This window comes from Centruroides sculpturatus, unplaced genomic scaffold (genome assembly GCF_000671375.1).
Source record: "Centruroides sculpturatus isolate CEXI.00-Female unplaced genomic scaffold, Cexi_2.0 scaffold447, whole genome shotgun sequence".
Lineage (NCBI taxonomy): Eukaryota > Metazoa > Arthropoda > Arachnida > Scorpiones > Buthidae > Centruroides > Centruroides sculpturatus.
Window position 1 is genome coordinate 206,907 of NW_019384728.1, and position 19,751 is coordinate 226,657.

Below are 19,751 nucleotides of genomic sequence, written 5' to 3' on the forward strand. Positions count from 1 at the left end.
TCAACGAATCAGTGCTTACACATAACGCTAAAGTTCGATTTAGCGCCGTTATTTTTTCGACTCTGAAATTGGACCTAAATTTGTAAAGCGCTAAATTGAAATAAGTTATTTTAAACAATAGGAAATATATAGCGATGAGATCCACACACAAGTTCGATTTGGACAGCTTGATAAGTCACGTGATTTTGTGATAATGCCATTTGCAATTCAAAATCGCACATTTAGTAATTCACAGATACAGCATTTTCTATTCAATATTTATAGGAAAGATGCGTTTATAAATATTCATTAGCGCATTACGAGGATAGCGTTAATTAAGAGAACGCTACATCAAGGTTTGATTCGTAGTTCTAAACTGGATGAGCTTTTAATTGGGGATCATTTTTCAAAATGTCCGGCAGGAGAAGATTAAAAATACACAGAATAAAAGAAAAACTGTAGCCAGAAAACCAGATAATTAGGACTTATTATATATAATTGAAGCATTCGACATATGCAAAGCTTAAAGAAACATTAAATTTAAATAATAATATTTATTTTATTTAATAGAATGCGATTAGATAATGAACTACAGACTATAAACTCATGTTATTGCGATAAAATGAGCAATAAAATACATTATTTAAGTCAAATAAATAGCGAAATTTACAGAATCCAGTGATTACTCGTATACATAAATAACAAATTTATATAAAATTTAATAACAAAATTAAAAATAATATCTAAAGATTATCATAAAATTTTATTTAATATTTCCTAGAATAAAGATTTTGGTGATGCTTCAGAAACTCAGTAAATAGGGGGAAAATAAAATAATTTCCTTGATAAATATAGTAAGAATAACAAATCTAGTAAGTTCGTGCGACCAAACAGGCCCATTAATGATCTAATTATCAGATAGACCAATACAAAAACATGGTTAATATCTCCATAAAGTTGTTTTTTGTCACTTAACAGCACAAAATATAGAGTTATAAAGACACACGGGATGACCTCGATCCCTTCCTTAGGGATCAATGATCTTCTCTATCAGGCAAAAACCTCCATTCACAACAAAATGAGGAAAAAAAAATTTGATGATATACTTAATATACTATAACTATTATAATAATTTAGCTAATGGTTTTCATATAGAAAAGAGGGGGGAATAAGATTTAAACCAGTTAAAAATGATAAAAATATCTTTTAATTAGAAAGATTTATGTTAAAAGACGAAGCTTAAATGTTTCAAAAATTAACTTTTAAAGTAACCATTTTTGTAAACAAGATAGAGAAAAGCTGAATGTGTTCTTGACATTACTAACAGTTAAAATGTACGTCCATGCTTACACATTTTCTGGGAGACGTCCAATATCCGTGTTTTCGTAAAGTGCATATTCATTTCCTGATAAGCATCCAACATACATTACTCCTCTCTTAACTGCTGGCGGAAATTATCTTTGAACACTCGTACTTTTGGGTTTATATTTTCCTATTTATATTCATCTACATTCTAGTTTTGGTCATTCTGGCCAACCACATTTTGAAAATCGAACGATCTACTCTGGGAAAAGGACAGGTTGAATATCAACATATTGATGAAAGACATTTACATGGCTTTAGAATTTTCGTATTTTTCGTAATAAAACGTAGTAAATTTCGTTTCTCTATTTTTATATGAGGTCGTCTTTATCTTGGACGGTCATAAAAATATAATTTTAGTAATAAATTTTATTATATTTTTTTATTATTATTAAATTTAGGATTAAATTTAGACTCATTTCTCGACTTATTTCTATTATGAATCACCATAGAAACAGTTTTATTTAATAGAAACATATTAAATTTTAGTGTAAAAATATACAGCCTAATATTTATAAAATAACGCGTAGCCTTCATATGATAAAACAAATCATAATTTCGTCAGTTTATTTCTATTGAAAATAGATAATTTTATCTTTAATTATGAATTAATTTTTTTCGAATATTGCGAAGCAAATAATTTATTATATTAATTTATTTCTTGCGGGATTGGCGATAAAATTAGTTCGAATAACTAAATTGATACATTCACTTCCTCTGAATTAATTTAATCGAGAAATTCCTTTGCAGATAACAATTATCTAATCAGAACTCAATTAAACGAATTCAACACGTCTAATAATTGGTAACAATACGACAACAATCCACCGTGAAGATTTTGTCGACGATTCTCCTCTCTATCACGTGAAGAAACATCATCACCATCACCATCATCATCACATTATCATCTAGTTTTCCACGTGCGGTTTGTCACGTACAGTACACCTGCATTATTATGTTTCTACGCATTTGCAATCCCGTTATTGTTTAACGAAAAACCATTTAAATACGAAATAACCGAAAATCAATTTGTGAAAATTGAAAACAAATTATTTGAATGAAAATAAACGATTTCTCCGAACGGAGTTTCCGGTGACAGGAAATGACGTCGCAGAGTCAAATCGAACAGGAAGCGATTGTATTTTTTTCCAGTTAAAATAACGAAAACTAAGACGCCTAGAAAGTTAACAGGCTTTTAAAATAGAAATATAAAATAATAATCGAAAAATAATGTAAATACAACAGATTCGAGAAAAACATTTATCTTTCTGTACGAATCATAGCGAAAGATGGCCGTAAATAACACCAATGGAGCTTTACTAAAAGTAGAAAATTGAAAAATATCTATGAATTACAACGTGGAAAACCATCAAAAACATTTATTAATAGGTTTGTTGTATTATTTTACGAGGTTTAATAATAAAATTTACAATGTAAGAGCAATTGTTGAAAGTCAAATAAGAGCGTATAGTATATATAAAGTCTATTTTAATGAGAAGCTCATTCATAATTTACAGAGAGGTCGAACGTCATTAAAGTAGAAGAGATCGTATGTCGAGAGAAAACAGTACGAACTGTATTTAAGTCGGTAGTTTTCCCACTCTGTCATCTCGCTACTAATTTTTGCCACTTCTTAATTACATCACTGCGACACTTCGACTCCTTCTCCACTCTTGTTCGCCTATTCTTTCACGCTATTTACTGCCAAAAAGAAAAGAATAATTGTCAGTTATCACAGGGAAAAAAGCATATTAACAAATTCGTATTAATAGTTTCTCTAAATCAAACGTAATGTCAATCAAAAGTAACTCGATGCTGTTTACAATCTTCAATGGGACTAAGTTGCAAGTTCTAAAATTTGACTCCATGATTATAAATTTTACAGATGGGTAATAAAATTCCTAGTGAATATCCTCCATTACCAATTTTCTATGATTTAAACTGTTAAATCTTAGAATTTTAGTAAAATGTTCTATTAAATTTAATGAAACTATCGCGCTATGTGACGCAGCGCGTCGCGTTACCTATGGAAAATTAGACTCTCATTTAAAGATCAATTATCTTATTTCTGTTATAAGCAGGATTTTAAAAACATTTATAAATTATTATTGAAGAAAATAAGTAAAAATTACAATAAAATTTATTAGAATAAATTAAATTATTTAGAAATATATATAATTTTATTATACTCTAACTAATTTCACTCTTTTAGTCGCGCGGCCTGTACAAGATAAATCCCTATTTTCTTTAATGACATCATTAAAAAAAGATATTTGCATATTTTTAATGATAATTAAAAATTGGCGATCATTATATAAATTTGCTATTAAAAGATTAACGCCATTAATCAAAATATTAGCAACTTCATTTACTATCAATCTTCACGCGTCGCGTCGCGTTGTTTCCAAGAGTTATAGACAAGATAAAAATAATCTTTTTATTTCATTTCACTCGAAGCAAAAATATTTTAAACATGATTTTAAATTAATTAAACTTTCTAAAATTTTTAATAGAAACAAAATAAACAGATGAGAATTTTAGCATCGATACGCTCGCGACGAGACGCGACAGGCGCGTTGAAGCGTTATACTTATAAGCTAAAATTATTTAAGTATTTTTTTAAGTTAAAATTTGTAAACGTTGTCATTTTATATAAATTAGTAGTCAATGAGATAAATTTTCTGAAATTTTTAATAGAAACAAGATAAACAGATACGAATTTCATCATCGATGCGACACGACACACTCGTTGGTGTTATACCAATAAGCTAAAATTACTAAAATATTTATATATTTTTTTCTATTTAAAATTTTAAAACATTATCATTTTATATACATTATTAACCGATAAAATTAATTTTTCTTTAGATGTGAACTTGACATTTACTGTATAATCTACATAAACATCCGTTCCTTTTTTCCTTTTGTTTATTGTTAATCAAGTCTAATAGGTAACCTTCATATATTTTGTACAAGCCGGAAAATACTATTTTTACTTTTAGAAACTAAATAAATTAATGCAGATTTCCAGCTTACAAGCAAACTAAAACAAAAATAAAAGTAAAATAAAGTAAATAAATAAATAAACAAGGAAACGAATAGAGAGAATATTATTTTCTGTATATTTTTTAAGTAAGAAATACTCTAAAAAAAGATATCATTTCTCGAGAGAAATTTTGTCAAAATTCTACAGCGTTATTATTAATGTTTATAGAGGGAATATCACTCCGTGTTCTATCTCGATTTCGACTTTTTCTTGATACTTAAGGCGTATACGAAGCTAAAAGCGAGACTTATCCCTCTGGCTATTCTTATACCCTCAAGCTAAAGCTGTCTTAATCTTCTTTAATACTTTAACGCATGTTTTGATCTTTACACAAAACGATACTTATAACTTTTACCCCTTTTTCCTCATCTTCCTTTTCTCCTGATGCTTACGTTTCACAGTACAAACGCCCTGAAAAACCTCTAATAATAGACGCTTGAATCACGGAGCAGGAAGAGGTGGGGACTTAAGTCGAAAATGTAATATTCTCTTATAAGTCGGGATATTAGAAAAGGAGACGATAAGGCGAGAGAAACGTGTTAAAAAAGTAAAGAAAATAATAAAAAAAAATAATAATTTTCCTCTCTTTCATCCTTGAGGTAACCGCCACTTGAAGATAATCTATGTTTAAAGCCGATAACGACAGTAATAATTTAATTACGATAAAATTTTCAATTAAAATCTATAGATTTCGGACAGCGATTCACCGTTTCGTTATTTTTTAATTAAATAAGTTTTATAAGGAAACAATCGAGCATTTATCTCGGGCATCACGTGTTCCCGTATTAAAATATGAGAGTAACACTGCAGAAAAAGTAACTTTTTAAAAATATAATCCTTCTTCGTGATAAAAGATAGAAGGGTAATTAATAAACCGATAAATCGCTTAATTTGGCGATATATTTTAAGAATTTTCAAAGAGGAAAAACTTTAAAAAAAGTAAAGTAAAATAATATATAAATAAATAAATAACACACCAACCACCCCGTGACGACAGAGCTTTTACCCATCATGCTTAGCGTGCATCTAACCAGGGAAGCCGCTGAACATTTTAGACGATGGAAAGAGTAAAGCAGAATGGCTTCTTACTCAAGTAGACGGAGTACGAGGAAGAGTTTGGAGGCAGAAAGTGTAGATAATAATGGCTACGTCCAGGTGTTCGTTAAACCTTTAAACGATGGACGTTACGGCTTCAGTCTGGCCTGTTTTGGACTACCACAATACCGTATACCGGCGTTGACTTACGGTATATGTATTGTGTGTTTACTCATCATCTGTGTGTGTTGTGATGTGTCGTACGTAATACAGAAACTGTGCACCTTTCTTGTACCGTTGTTTACAATCACCTGCGCTTATTTCTGGCTGGCATTTACTTATAGGAAGTCATTAAATGCCACAAATTTCTATTTTCTTTTCTGCGCCAGCGTAGTGGGTGAAGTTGTAGCATCCGTTTTCACCGGACGAACACGTTTGAAGGATTATTATTTTATCGGTAATTTTATAAACTATTTGCTCTACCTATTCACGGTTACGGGTGCGGCCGTTTTATCATCCTTACCGAAAAATCTAGTGTTTATGGTGGTGACTTTTATATCCGTTTTGAAGTTATTGGCGTTGACGCTCCTACCCGATTTGCCTGCATGTATTCGATCGTTTATTACTTACCTGTGCGGTTTGACCGGTGTTGTGACTGCCAAATACGTACAGGCCACCCTTTTACCTCCCATAGCTTCATTCATAGCATCGGATGGAAGGTTGTTAGCGGCAAGGAAGCATCGCACCTCTAGCACCGGTGCCGTACATTTTCTTTATAAATCCAGACGCACATCTCTTCCTACTCTTAATTCTCACAACAATCGTAATGTACAGGTGAGTGCTTAATAAACATTATTACAGATAAGGGATGAAGTGTCGGTAAACCCGAGACGAATTAAATTGTATATACACACACTCCATTTAGATGGTTAAGTAAATTAGTTTATTTATACCCCATGTAATTATATCAGATCGATATTCTTCTATATAATGCTACTTTATTATGTTAATCAGCTTCAAATATTAGAAAAATTTCATATCTCGCGTTAGTAACTTCTCTTTAAAGTCTATTTATGTGTTCTAATTGTGTTTGAATATACATCTATTACATTTTTTTCGGTAGTGTGACTTAATTTATCAAATTTCCTGCCGCTTTGAGCGTGACGAACAGACACACAGAAGCAGGCCTTTTATCATGTTAATGTAGTTTTAAAATGTAGTAGAAAATTCGTATTATGCATCGATAATAATTTGCCTTATTCACTAATTGATTCATTACTCATTAAATGGTAAAATAAGGTTAAATAAATATGAACCTTACTTGTGTTCATTTATTTAGTTATGTACTTTAATTAATTATGTTACATATGAATCATTCCGTTCGTTTATGGCATCCGAGTCGATCGTAAATATTTGCTTTTTGGTTTAGAGCAAAATCTTATATTTTTCTCTTGTTAAGTCGAAAATAGCCATCGTAAAACTACAATATCCCATCTTAATGCCTTTTATGAGGATATAACGTAACTTTTAGTAAACTTTTCTTAAGTTTTAACACATGTTTTCATCCCATTAAATCTGTAATTTAAACATTTGTGATCTTGGCCTCTTATCGGGAGCATTTTTAACATATAAATCAGACATTTCGATTAACCTGATAATTCTTTTCAATAGCTTTCATTTCAATTCAATTTATTCATCAACTTTTCCACATTTCAGCACTTAATTTTGTTTTTTAATTTTAATTAATAATAGAAATTATATAATATTATAAATACTGGTTTATAAATTTTATATACAATTTTCTAAGATAAAAAAAAATATATATATATATATATATATAAATGTATTATACATATAGTCGTTTTATTGATATGTACTATCAATGGCATAATCTATAAATAAACTTAACAAATGGGTCAAACTAGTGATAGATCAAAGTGTTCATTTTGTTTAATAGAATTTTGTAAATGCATTTCTTTCTTTTTTAAAAAAGAAAAAAATATTTTAAAACGGTTTGATATGGAGGATCAGGCAGGTTATAATTTCGTTTTAGCCGATTGGAACCGGTATAGTTAGCTGACACAGTTTTTAAGTATATTAAATTCGTTTACAGTACACAGTTTCGTAATTCATAATCGCCTGTTGGATAAATAAGATTCTAACAAAGATAGGAAAATAATTTACTCGCCATGAGATCTCGTAATTCCTTTCCTCCTCTTTGTTTTTGAGTTGCGCATTATACGTTGATGGACTGGAAGATGCTATCTCTTTTTCTTTCACTGTAATGACATAGAGTCCAAGATGATATTTTTCTTATCAGTATCATGATTGACGTGATAAAGTATTATTATATCAGCTGATGATAACAATTAACGTTACAAACGTTTAAAATTCACTTTTTCCCCCTTCTGTTACGCAAATAAATCATTCTCGATTTTCACTAATAAAAATGTCCAACTCTGACACCGAAACTATCGATCACCAACCTCTTCCACTTACTCAACCATCACTTTTGGCGGTCATTGCGCGAATATATATTCATCTTTACTAGTAAAATATGCTTTTAGGACAGGCTTATGTATTCCAGAAATCAAAACTGATCTTTTTTTTCTCGAGAAAATATTGCCTTTTGTAATACATAAGAATAAAAATGAATATGATAAATGCATAAGATGCCAAACCTTATTTTTAAAATATTTATTTTAATTACATAAATTAAACTTTATTGTTGAAATCATGAGAAGGGTTTGGATGATGCAAATGATTAAAAAAATCAGTTACTCATTTATTGAAAGGGTGTGGCATTTAGAGGACATATTAATCCATTAAACATGATCCTGATGATATCTACAAGGATGATGTTTCAGTTTGGAATGCATTTTTATTTTAATTAACCCCACATGCATCTCTATCTATAGAAAATATATGATTTTTGATATGCAGATAGTTATTTTTTTTATGTAATTAAATTGTATAAATTATTTAAATTTTTATAATAAATTTACATAGAAGAAAGATCTTAATAATTCTATGTTGTTTATTTTATTTGTAGAATATTTAAATTTCTATTTTAAAAATCAAAATTTATAAGTTTCTAAACAAGAAAAAAAAATAATTTATATAATAATAATTTGAAAGAAAAAACTAGTTTTTAGTTTATGTACTGAAATTTATCCAACAATTTTGAGAATTTAACCTGACATGTTTGCATATTAATTATTAATATGCATATAATTTATGAGGAAAGTTTATTGAATGATGTATAGTAAATAATAATTTTATGGAAGTTGTAAAACTTTACTTAGAACTAAATTTTGAATATTACAATTGTTAAATGTTTCTCAGATCATCATCATCATCATCATCATCATCATAGAAGAGTAATGGAGATGAAAAGATATTTTCTAGTGTGAATGCCTTTTTAATTTGTTTACAAAAATAATTTTAAGATACAATCTTTTAAAATTAATTAGAACATTTGAAAACAAAATTAAATTAAACAAACCAAAAAAATTTGAATCCAATTAGCATAATCATCAAGAAATACAGTATGCAATTTTAAGATAAATATGATGTTTAAATTTTAAATATATTAAAGTAATGTTTAAACAGAAAGCAATTATTTACTTATCATTTACTTATTTAAAAGTGTTACTTATTTAATATAACTGCATTAGTTTAGTTAATTAATATAATTGAAGATTAAAGAACCTTTATTTGATTAGAAATTTATTACACTTACTATCTGACTTGTTTTAATGTTTACTGTAACAAATATTTTATTTATTTTTAAAATTTATAGAATAAGCTTCTGTAATTATATATTAAATTTAGCATAAATAAATAAAGCAATACAGCTTTTATTTAAGTGTTCAAATGACCATAGTAAATGGGAATGTGCAATTGAGACATATTGTATTATAAGGATTGTGGCTCTTCGGTTCTTGAGTGAGATAAGCTTGGTTTTAATAGCAGCTTAGTCTATCCCGTTGCTATAGTTTCAAATTGGAGGCTGAAGTATTCAGCTATAACCTTCACTTTGTTAGTTGAGAAGACCCAGTAAAAGATAGATGAAATTCAATTTTGAAGGAAAATTTACTGTACATTAATGAAACAATTTTTTTCACAACTTACCAATCCATACCTTTCAGCTTGCTACATTATATAATAAACATTCTATGTTATTTAACTATCTGTTTTATAAACATATACATATCTTGTGTTGCAAGATTTGTTTATATTTAATTGGTCATTAAGTTTATCAATTTAAATTGTTTTCAAGGATTTAAAGTTTATGGATAATGATTTTCTGTAATTTAATTGTAACATATAACTGTAATCAAACATATATACAAATATTTTATAAGACATTTACATAAATTTTTACTTAATTATTTATTAGTTTTAGACAGTCAGCTTTCTAAACTCTTTCAAGATTTATTACTAAACATTTGTAAGTTTGAAAGTATTTAAATAATATAAATTATGACATACAAATTCAAAGTGCTGTCAAACATAAATAATAAAGATATTTAGTTCTTTTTATCTTTTTATAAATGATAATTTTTCAGTTATAAATTAAAACAACATAACTGATAATTGATATTGTACATACAAGTAAATATTAATATTATATAACTTTTGCATTTTTGTTTAATTTATTTTAATAATAAAGGGAATTAGTTTGTTATGTTTGAGACAGAAACTTGCATACAAAAGAAAGATGACCAACAATAAAACAATTATAAAATGAATTACAATTCATGTCAGGAGATACATAGATAAGAGATAAGATTTCCTTTTATTCAGGATAATAGAGAAGATGTTGAAGCAGAGTTTGAATGGTATGAAGCCATTTAACAAACTATGAATATTGGGTTTTGTTGGCAGCATTTTATTTCTAATGTTTTTATATAAGAAAAAAAAATATTGTTTGTGCTTTTATATTATAATATTAATAAGATAAATGTATAATTTTATATAATAAATAAAAAAAATGTTTTGTTTGTGATGAGTGAGTTTTAAAATTATATAAATAAAATTACTGTTATATGGAAATCAAACAATAACTTTGTTAAAAGAAATTTATTGATTTGCTTGAATGTAGGAAAGAAAAACTTTTATTTTATTATATAATGTTAATGTTTCCTTTGATTTAATCTTTATTTTTAACTATTTAGAACTAATGATTTCTTTTATAAAACATTGTTTGTGAATTTTGTTTTTAAAAAATTTTTGTATAAAATGATCAAAAACATTAGAAAATTTAAAAATTTGATTAAAATTTATGTACGGCATTTATTTTATATTGTAAATGTTTTAAGCTCTGCATGTTCTTGAATGAACTCTTATATGGTTTTATAAAATATTTTCATAAAAAGACAGGACATTTTGAAATAAAGATTTGCCAATAAAATAAAATAAAAAGTTAATTAATCAAAAATTTTTAATAGCCAAAAGATTTAACTAATGCCATTTTAATAATAAAAATTTTAAAAAATATGAAAAATCTTTAAACGTATTTAAAATTTTTAAAATTGTTTATAAATTGTTTATAAATTGTTTTAATTTAGAATTATATTTTTCTTGAAAATTAAGCTTTTGATTACTATTTTTTTAATTGAATTTTTTTATATTAAAATGTTTATTATCGATTTTTAAATTTCAAATAAATTATCCTGATTATATTTTATTTACTGTATTAATCAATAATTTTCAAAAATAATTTTGTAATTACTTTTAATTAACTAATTACCTTTTTATATTTAAAATACTTGTTTACTATTAATTTTAAAATTAAATTATTGCCATATATTTGTACAATGTAAATATTTTATAATTTTTTAAATATAGTTTAATTGTTTTTGTTATTTTACTTAATTTAAATATATAAAAATTAACTCTGCACTTGTATTTTAATAAGTGATTAATTTATAATATGTTGAAATGCTAGTGTTCATTTTGATGTAATGTTTTAAAATCTTGTGAAATTGAGATTTATAATGTATAAAATTTGAACTTGGTTTCAACTATTGTTATATTGGACTTATTATATTTTATAAAGAAAAGCACACATACATACATCATACATAATATATTTATATATATACACACACACAAACACTAGAATAATGCAAATTCTATTTTGAAGTGGGTTATGAATTCCTGAGAAATAGAAGAGTTGATATTTTATGAGGTTATTTTGGGTCAAAACTTACATTGTCATAAAGTATGATTGTTGTGTTTGTCAGATATCTCATTTTTATCTGTAAAATTTTTAAAACTGTTATATAAGTTTTTACATAAAATCAATATTTTTAAATTAAAATATTTAAATTTTCAATATTAAGTTGTTATTTTTTTTAAATCTGAAAAATAGCAGATTAAATTAATAATTCTTATTTTATAACTGAGAATGTTTACTTTAAGTTAATGTAGTGAAAACAGTTTATAATTCATTAAAGCTTTATTTTGTTATTAAAAATAAATTTTTAGCCATAAAAAAAAGAAAAGAAAAAAGTTTAAACTGTTACTCATATTTAAAATTTAGATTTTTTTTTATTCATTTAAATTTAAAAATATTTTACTCTTACAATTTAATAAAATTTATGATATTTAGACTGATTTAAATATTTTATAAAATAAATATAATGTGCATTTTTTAAAAATTGCACTTTTCTAGTGCTGAATGGGATTTATGTTGCATACTAAACAGAATCATATTTTATATTAAACAAATTATAGTAGTCGCAAACAAATAAGAAGAAAATGGTGAAAAATAATTTATTCTGTAAAGAAATTTTATCACTTGATAAACTTTTAAACACCAAGCCTATTTCACAGAATTTTAGATACTCTATCAATGAAATAAAATTTGTAATTTTTTTTTTTTAAATAAAATATTTATAAAATTCATTTTTATTTTCTGAAATTTTTATGTTTTGCCTCAAGTATAAATATCTTTTATTTTTTTATTCTTTAGATATTTATAATAGATGCATTTTTCTTAAGAAAAGTTTTCATTAAATTTATAAAATAATATTGAACTTACCTAAGAATTATTATTGTAATAAATTAAAATGCTCTGCAGAAATAAATTATATATTAATTTCTAGATTTGTTCTTATTTTTATATATTGGTCTTTAAATAGGAAGTATTTAAAGTATTTTTATTATAAAATTAATGCTGTTAGGCATTTTCAATAATTTAATTAAATACTTTATTAAGAATATAAAAATTTTAAAAATTCTCTTAAAAATTTAAAACTTTCTTGATTTATTAAACTAATTAAATGATTTATAATTCATATACTTCATACATATAAAAGTATATGAATTATATATAAAAACATTATTTAGAATAAATGTAATTTCATGTAATATTGTTCTGAATATATAAATCTATATAATAATACATTTAAAAAATAGATACAATAATTTTACAACAAAAAGGATAATTCTGATGGGATTTAAATTATTATAAAAGCATATTATGTTTTTGTTAATTTGGATAAATATCATTTTACAGGAATGAAATGTAAAAGAAAGAAATAATATTTTATTTTATTTCTTTTACATTTTGTCCATGTAAAATGATATTTATCTAAATTAATTATTAAAATAAATAGAACAAATATTATTATATTTATATTATTAGAATTTTAATTGAATTTCTTATTTTAATATTTTGAAAAGTTAAAAAAAAATTCAGAAAAATTAGTTTATTAAATTTTGAGAAAATATTTGAATGCATCAAAATTGGAATAAAAGTCTAAAAGTATTAGCTTCTATTTTTGAATTAAAAAAAAAAAAAGAAAGGAAATATTATTAGAAATTATTTGGATGTAAACTTATAGAATCAAATTTTTTCTTTCTTCCTTCAATTACCTCTTTTGATAATTCTTCTGATAAAAACAAATTTTATAAACAATCTAAATTTATGATGAGAATTTTTTTGTCATTTTAAGTAATAAAATATTAAGAAATAATTTTTTGTTTTACTAAGATTAGATAGATTTTAGTATTTTTAAGAAGAATAAAATAAAAATGATTTCAATGAAAATATATTTTATTGATGTATAATAAATAGAATAAATTATTAATATAAATTTGATTATGATTTCAATGAAAATATATTTTATTGATGTATAATAAATAGAATAAATTATTAATATAAATTTGATTATGATTTCAATGAAAATATATGATTTCAATGAAAATATATTTTATTGATGTATAATAAATATAATAAATTATTAATATAAATTTTTGTTGAATATACATATACTGTATATGTTTTATATATATAATTCATAAAATTCAGAAGATATATTTAAATATTTAAATGTTACTATCACACAAAGATAAATTGTTATTAATTTCAACTATATTTTTATATATTATTTATTAATTTACATGTTATAATATAGTCTTGACACTTTTATATTAAAAAAACTAATTTTCATCTAATCAAATCATTTTTATTATTATAAAACTATTTTTTATAATTTATAAGTTATTTTATGTTTATTTATAGATGTATTATAATATGTAAAAATTAATTTCATTTATATTTAATTTTAGATAATATTTTATAATTAAAGCTAAGATGTTTTAATTTATTGATTAAAAATTACAGAAGATTAAATTAAATAAAAAATTTTTAGAATTTAATCTTTAGTAATCTTAAAAAACATAAAAGCAAATAAAAAAAAAGGAAAAATGAAAAAGCTAACTTTCTTGCTCTTTTTCCCTGTTTTTAAGGTTAAAGATTAATATCATTTTCTAAAATAAAATTAAAAAAAAATTATTATATATGGCTTAAAAAAGCATAAATCTTTTAGATTATTTTCTTATTTTTTATTTTAAATTTTATAGTTATTGATAAATTTTGCAAATTTTAAAATTTAAAATAATTTTTTTAAAGGAAACATTTGAAAGAGAATATTAAAGCAGAAAAAATCAGACATATATAAATTTACTGTTATAATAATAATAAAATCTCGAAAAAATCTACATAATAAAATGAAATATTTTCTTGAAGAAATAAGAAAAACATATTTTATAAGATTGCTGCGGTTTTTATTTTAAAAACAATTTACTGTCAAAAGACAGGATATGAATTAGTAAGTTAGAGTATAGGTTTTTATAATTCATTAGACGATTTTTATAAAGAAGAATATAAAATATCAATACTGAAAGGGTGCATTATGTCAGATATTCGTTGAAGACGCCGATTATTAATACAAGAATAGAAGAGGTGGAAGAGAATAATAAATCCGGTAGCTGAGGATTGTGTTAGCGAAAATCTGCTGTTTTGTGCAGCTTTGGGAGCAACACAAAACAGCGGATTGTCGCTAACACCATCCATCAGAATATAGCACACCTGTGCGCCTGCGTACAAACCTCGTGTCACAACTGGATCCCCATCTCTTTCTACCCTGTGGTCGGCCGAATAGCGCCATTTTAGCACTGGATATTATACGCTCTCTGTGTCTTCTCTGATGTTCTCGCCGCTCGGGGGGAGAGATGAGGTGGATATAACCATCAGCTGTGCACAGAGATGGGAAACAATTCATCTCGGGTAAGCATTTATTAATACGAATCGAATAAACATTAAATAAGCGCTCGACGTATGTTAACGTCTCTATATATATCGAATAGAATGAATTAAGAGGTCAATGTAGTTTATCTTTCGACACTTCTACGTAATTCAATAAGTGTATACTTTCTATTATTTTACTCGCTTTCGCCGCTTTAAACAAACAATAGAAAAATTCAACCAAGTGTGTTTATTGTATAAATACCTTTGAAGTGTGTGTGTATGACTACTCAGCCCAACTTTACGAAAGATATCTTCCATATAATATATTTTTAAAATATAAACGATTTTTTCCAATTTATGCCAAGTCGGATACGTCAATTGAATATACCAAAAATCATTCCACCTTTAAAGTATACATGAATTTTTTACTTTTATCTGGAAAAACTAATAGGATTATTCTCTTATCATTTAAATTATTATATCGACAATGTCGCTTTATAAAGGATAATATTTTTTTTTTTTTTAAGTATAATGATATCTTAAAACTTCTACGTCGTATTGTTTCGAAGTAGTTAGACTGTGCGTAGAAGATTATTGACCTTGAGGTCGACTGAATTCTCATCAGAAAGTACTTCTGACTATACAATTCAGTGTATAATAAATTATCTGAATAATAAAATCAGTGCTGTTATTATTTTTCCAGGTTTAAATTTCGTTTACGTATTTTATCTGTGGTTATATAAATACTTATTTTCTTGAATTAATCAAATTTCTCGTTTAATTTTATATAAAAATAATGTTTTTTAAAGAAAATAATTATATTAGAATTAATTATGTCTTAAATATGATTTTTGTCTTTATCCGGTTCTCTTTATTGAATATTTTATTCTTTAAACTACGTTCTGTAAATGTATTATTAGCAGTACTTTGATGTATTGCAGTGAAGTTATTAGCATTTTTCAAAACTTTCGTTTGTTGATCTTCGTTTTGGTTATTGTAATTATTTCATATATTTTTACTTTCGATTTATTTTCTATAAGAGGAACGTTCTTTCAGATCCTTTTTATTTATCTAAAGTTAATTAGATCTTTTCTGAGTCACGCCCTGTTAGTCAATGCCTTTCAAAGCCATTAAGAAAGCGTTGAAGTCAATGGATTCTTTTATGAGCACTCTTATAATTCTCTCGGGGAAAAATATTTCGAAATTAAAAATTAATTTTTTCATTTAAAGTTCATGACTATATTATCTCCGACATTTATTTTTTCATATATATATTTATATATACGAAAAAAAAGTGAATAATCATTTATTTAAAAAAATGTGCCTCAATTCGAAAGCTTAGAATTATACTTTAAAAAATTTTAACTTATCGAATGATTTTATTTATAAAAACTTTTAATATTATATTGCATAAAATTAGATATGTATTTTTTAAATGTAATTTAATTTTTGTCTAATCATAAAGGTTTACAATAGATTAAAATTCATTGTAAGCAGCTAAGATTAGACAAACTAAAGCTGTTCATTACGGTTCTATAAAATATCAAGTATATAAAGGGCAACTTTCTTAAAAAAATTTAAATTTTAAAATTGGGAAAGTCTCAATCTTTTCTACAACATCGCTGCAAATAAAACGACATCGATAAGGTGGAATGCTGTTCGAATCAGAGTACTGGAACTCATAATGCTTGCTGACAAAAGTATTTCATGAAATAACGTACTTTATTACATCAGATTCAATATATATCATCCAAAGGAACTTTAGAATTTTTTTAAAAAAATCTATACAGATAGATTTATAAGGAATTTCATTCATAGATCGCATGAAAATTCGTATATTTTGCTGTCTCGTAACGCATTTTTACTTCTATATAATAATGCGTTTCACGTACTATTTAAAAAAAGTTTCGTAATTAATGAAAATTCTTTGTTAAAGATTCAAATTTTTCTATTTTTAACAGCTGTTTATTGAACGAGCGGTATTGTGATTTATGTAACGACGTTGCGACTTTTGAGTAACGTAAACTGTTTTTTAGGGATACTTTAAACGCACGTAAATCGAAAGGATTTATAATTATATTTTTAACAATAATATATTTGTAATTTACATTTATATAATATATATATAATGCAGTTATATATCTGTATCATTGTTCTCTCTATGCCATAATTCTTACAGAACACGGACAAAATTATATATAAATTTTACTTTTTGTTCCCTATAATATATAAATTTTATGTATATTTTTCTATTTTCATCTGTATAATTTAAGCTTCCACGTAAAGAAGTGTTTAATTTATAAATTATTCTACGCATCATTAATATAATTTCGATAATAATTTTAGAAAATAATAATAATAATTGATAATAAACAGATTCATCACCGTGATGATAATTTTATATAGAAAAATAATATTTAAATTAAGGTTTTAACTAGTAGCTGAATCGATTTGTATCAAGCTTGACATTTAAAAAATTTACATGCAAACTTGGTTTCAAAATTTCGATCGAATAATAAAAATTTCGTTAAAATTTACAAAAATTATTTTTTTTTAAATGTAATTACGAATAGAATACAATTATGATAATAAATTTAAGCATTTAATAATTTTTTTATAAGTTAAATTTTATTTAATAATTGCTCAAGATAATTTGGGTACATTTTTATAGGAATTGAAGGGCTTTAGATTTTGCAAGAATGTAATTTTTGCATCATGTATCTCTCTATAGGATTTGTTATAATTGACGGTTATGATTAAATATCTCGAATTAAATTATCATAATTGAAATAAAATCATATGCAAGAGTAATTTACACAAAATTAACTTTATAAATTGGTCCTGACGTCATAATTACCGGAGTGTAATTTACGGAACGTTTAAGTTACGCTCGAGTAATGTTTTCCCTATTTCTTTTATTAAAGTTGAAATATCAGACATAATCTTATCGCTTCGAATGGGAGACGAAAAGAATAGTTTAAAAAATAGTAATTATTACTATTTTTTAACATTAAATAAAACCTGTTTAAAAAGAAAGGCGAGAATTTTCCGTTTTGATAGGTTTCCGTTTTATAGAGGGTCGCGTTTCTAGAAAAGTTAATAATGAACTCTTCTGGGAAGTTGGAGGAAACGGTGGCATTCTATTGACAGTTACTTTACAGATAATGAAAGCTCGTCGTTAACTACGATTCGATTCCGTAAGTTATAGCATTAATTTATTTAGAATTTAGTTGCTGTTATGTCGAAAAATTCCAATTTACTAAAGTAGAATTTTTTCGGCATAACAGCGATCATGCAATTGTTATAGTTACAAAAAAGGCTTTAGTTTCCGCGGTACACAGGTTTCCGGTTTATAGTAATAATTTACATTGTTTTACGTTTAGGAAGATGTCCGTTCTAGACAGGTTTTACTCCAATAGCTGCGTAATACGATTGAAATATTTAAAGAAAAGTGGTCTCGTCCATCTTGAAAATGGCTTTCTAAAACTTGGGAAAATTATTTTGAAACATGATTTATCTGGCGTAAGATAAGTAAAGAAGAAAGTTTCATCTTAGTCGATGCCACTATATTATCATTTACCAAATGGAAAAGTATCGCCGCGTATTCATTTATAATACATAATGTAAGTTATAATATCCTAAACTTGCTAAACTTTTTGTAAATTTACAAATAGATGAGCGAGTTATTCTCAATTTAGATATAATGCGATTTGTTTCTTTTCGAAAAATAATCAAGCCGATGATAATCGTAAATAAAAAGAATTTCGAAAAAATAATTCATTTACGTATTAGTTTTAAAAATTTAAATAAAAGGTTAGAATAAATTCAACAGAATAATTTTTTGTGTTTTCAGATTTCTGGTATCTAGCTATTAAGATTTTGTAAATATTTTAATTTATTTAATGAATTTTTATAGTTTATATGGTGATGAATAATAACAAAGGTATAAATAAACACGTGTTAAACGTATATTGTACTGTACTTGGTGTGTAAATTTCATAAATATTCACTACTGAAAATCGTGTATAATAAAAAAAAAAATATATGGCTTCGAGTCAGAATCAAATCCAGGTCATTCGTGTACATTATTATGATAATGTTTTTGAAATTCTTATCTGAAATATTGCTACAAATTTATGATATAAAAATTATATACAGTGAAACCTCGATATAGCGCTCCCTTAAATATCTCTAATGATTTTGTGAATAGATCTTCCTCATACATATTAAGCAGAGAATCTTTTCTTTATACGTGAATTACTAAAAGTACATTTTTGCGTTGGGAATGACAGTATTATCAAATTACATGAATTTAGATTTTTCGCATAAATTAGTATTAATCTGCTGTAGATTTCAAATTCATGTACACTTGTATCAGTGGCGCGTTATGCCGTGGTCAATTGCCTGGGGCCCCAAACCAATCTTTTATAAGAAAGTATTTCCCCAAAAATATTCCCTTGAAGAAAAATGTCTGAAGTCAACACTGTACATTACACGAGTCCCCCTAATTCAAATTTTCTTGGTTCTCATAAAGTTATAACGCGCCACTGATTTGTGTTTGTTTGGCGTTCTTCGATTAAGTGAGCTGATGGTAAAGCTAAATTTTTGCCTAAAGTTTTGCCTAAAGTTTTGCCTGTTTTAATTTTCCTAAAAAATTTTAAATATTAAAAAAATAACAATAAAAAACGCATTTCAACACGAGGATCTTTAAATATTATATAATATAAAAATATTTTATATGTCATGAATAGTATTTTATGTATTTGTAATTGAAAAATATCATAA

The 19,751-nt window shown here is 25.3% G+C and overlaps 1 protein-coding gene across 2 annotated transcripts in view; it reads left to right on the forward strand.

The window, feature by feature from the left end:
• Window positions 1-5,384: 5,384 nt before the first annotated feature.
• The window catches only part of LOC111628147 (cGMP-inhibited 3',5'-cyclic phosphodiesterase A-like), a 54,389-nt gene continuing 40,022 nt past the window's right edge, over window positions 5,385-19,751 (forward strand). The window contains exon 1 of one of the 2 annotated variants that reach the window (XM_023371885.1): window positions 5,385-6,256. In XM_023371885.1, coding sequence (XP_023227653.1) covers window positions 5,465-6,256 — 792 coding nt within the window. In that variant the 5' untranslated portion in view covers window positions 5,385-5,464. Of the gene's footprint in view, window positions 6,257-14,733; window positions 15,006-19,751 lie in introns of those variants that run through there. The other variant, XM_023371886.1, reaches the window with a different exon arrangement.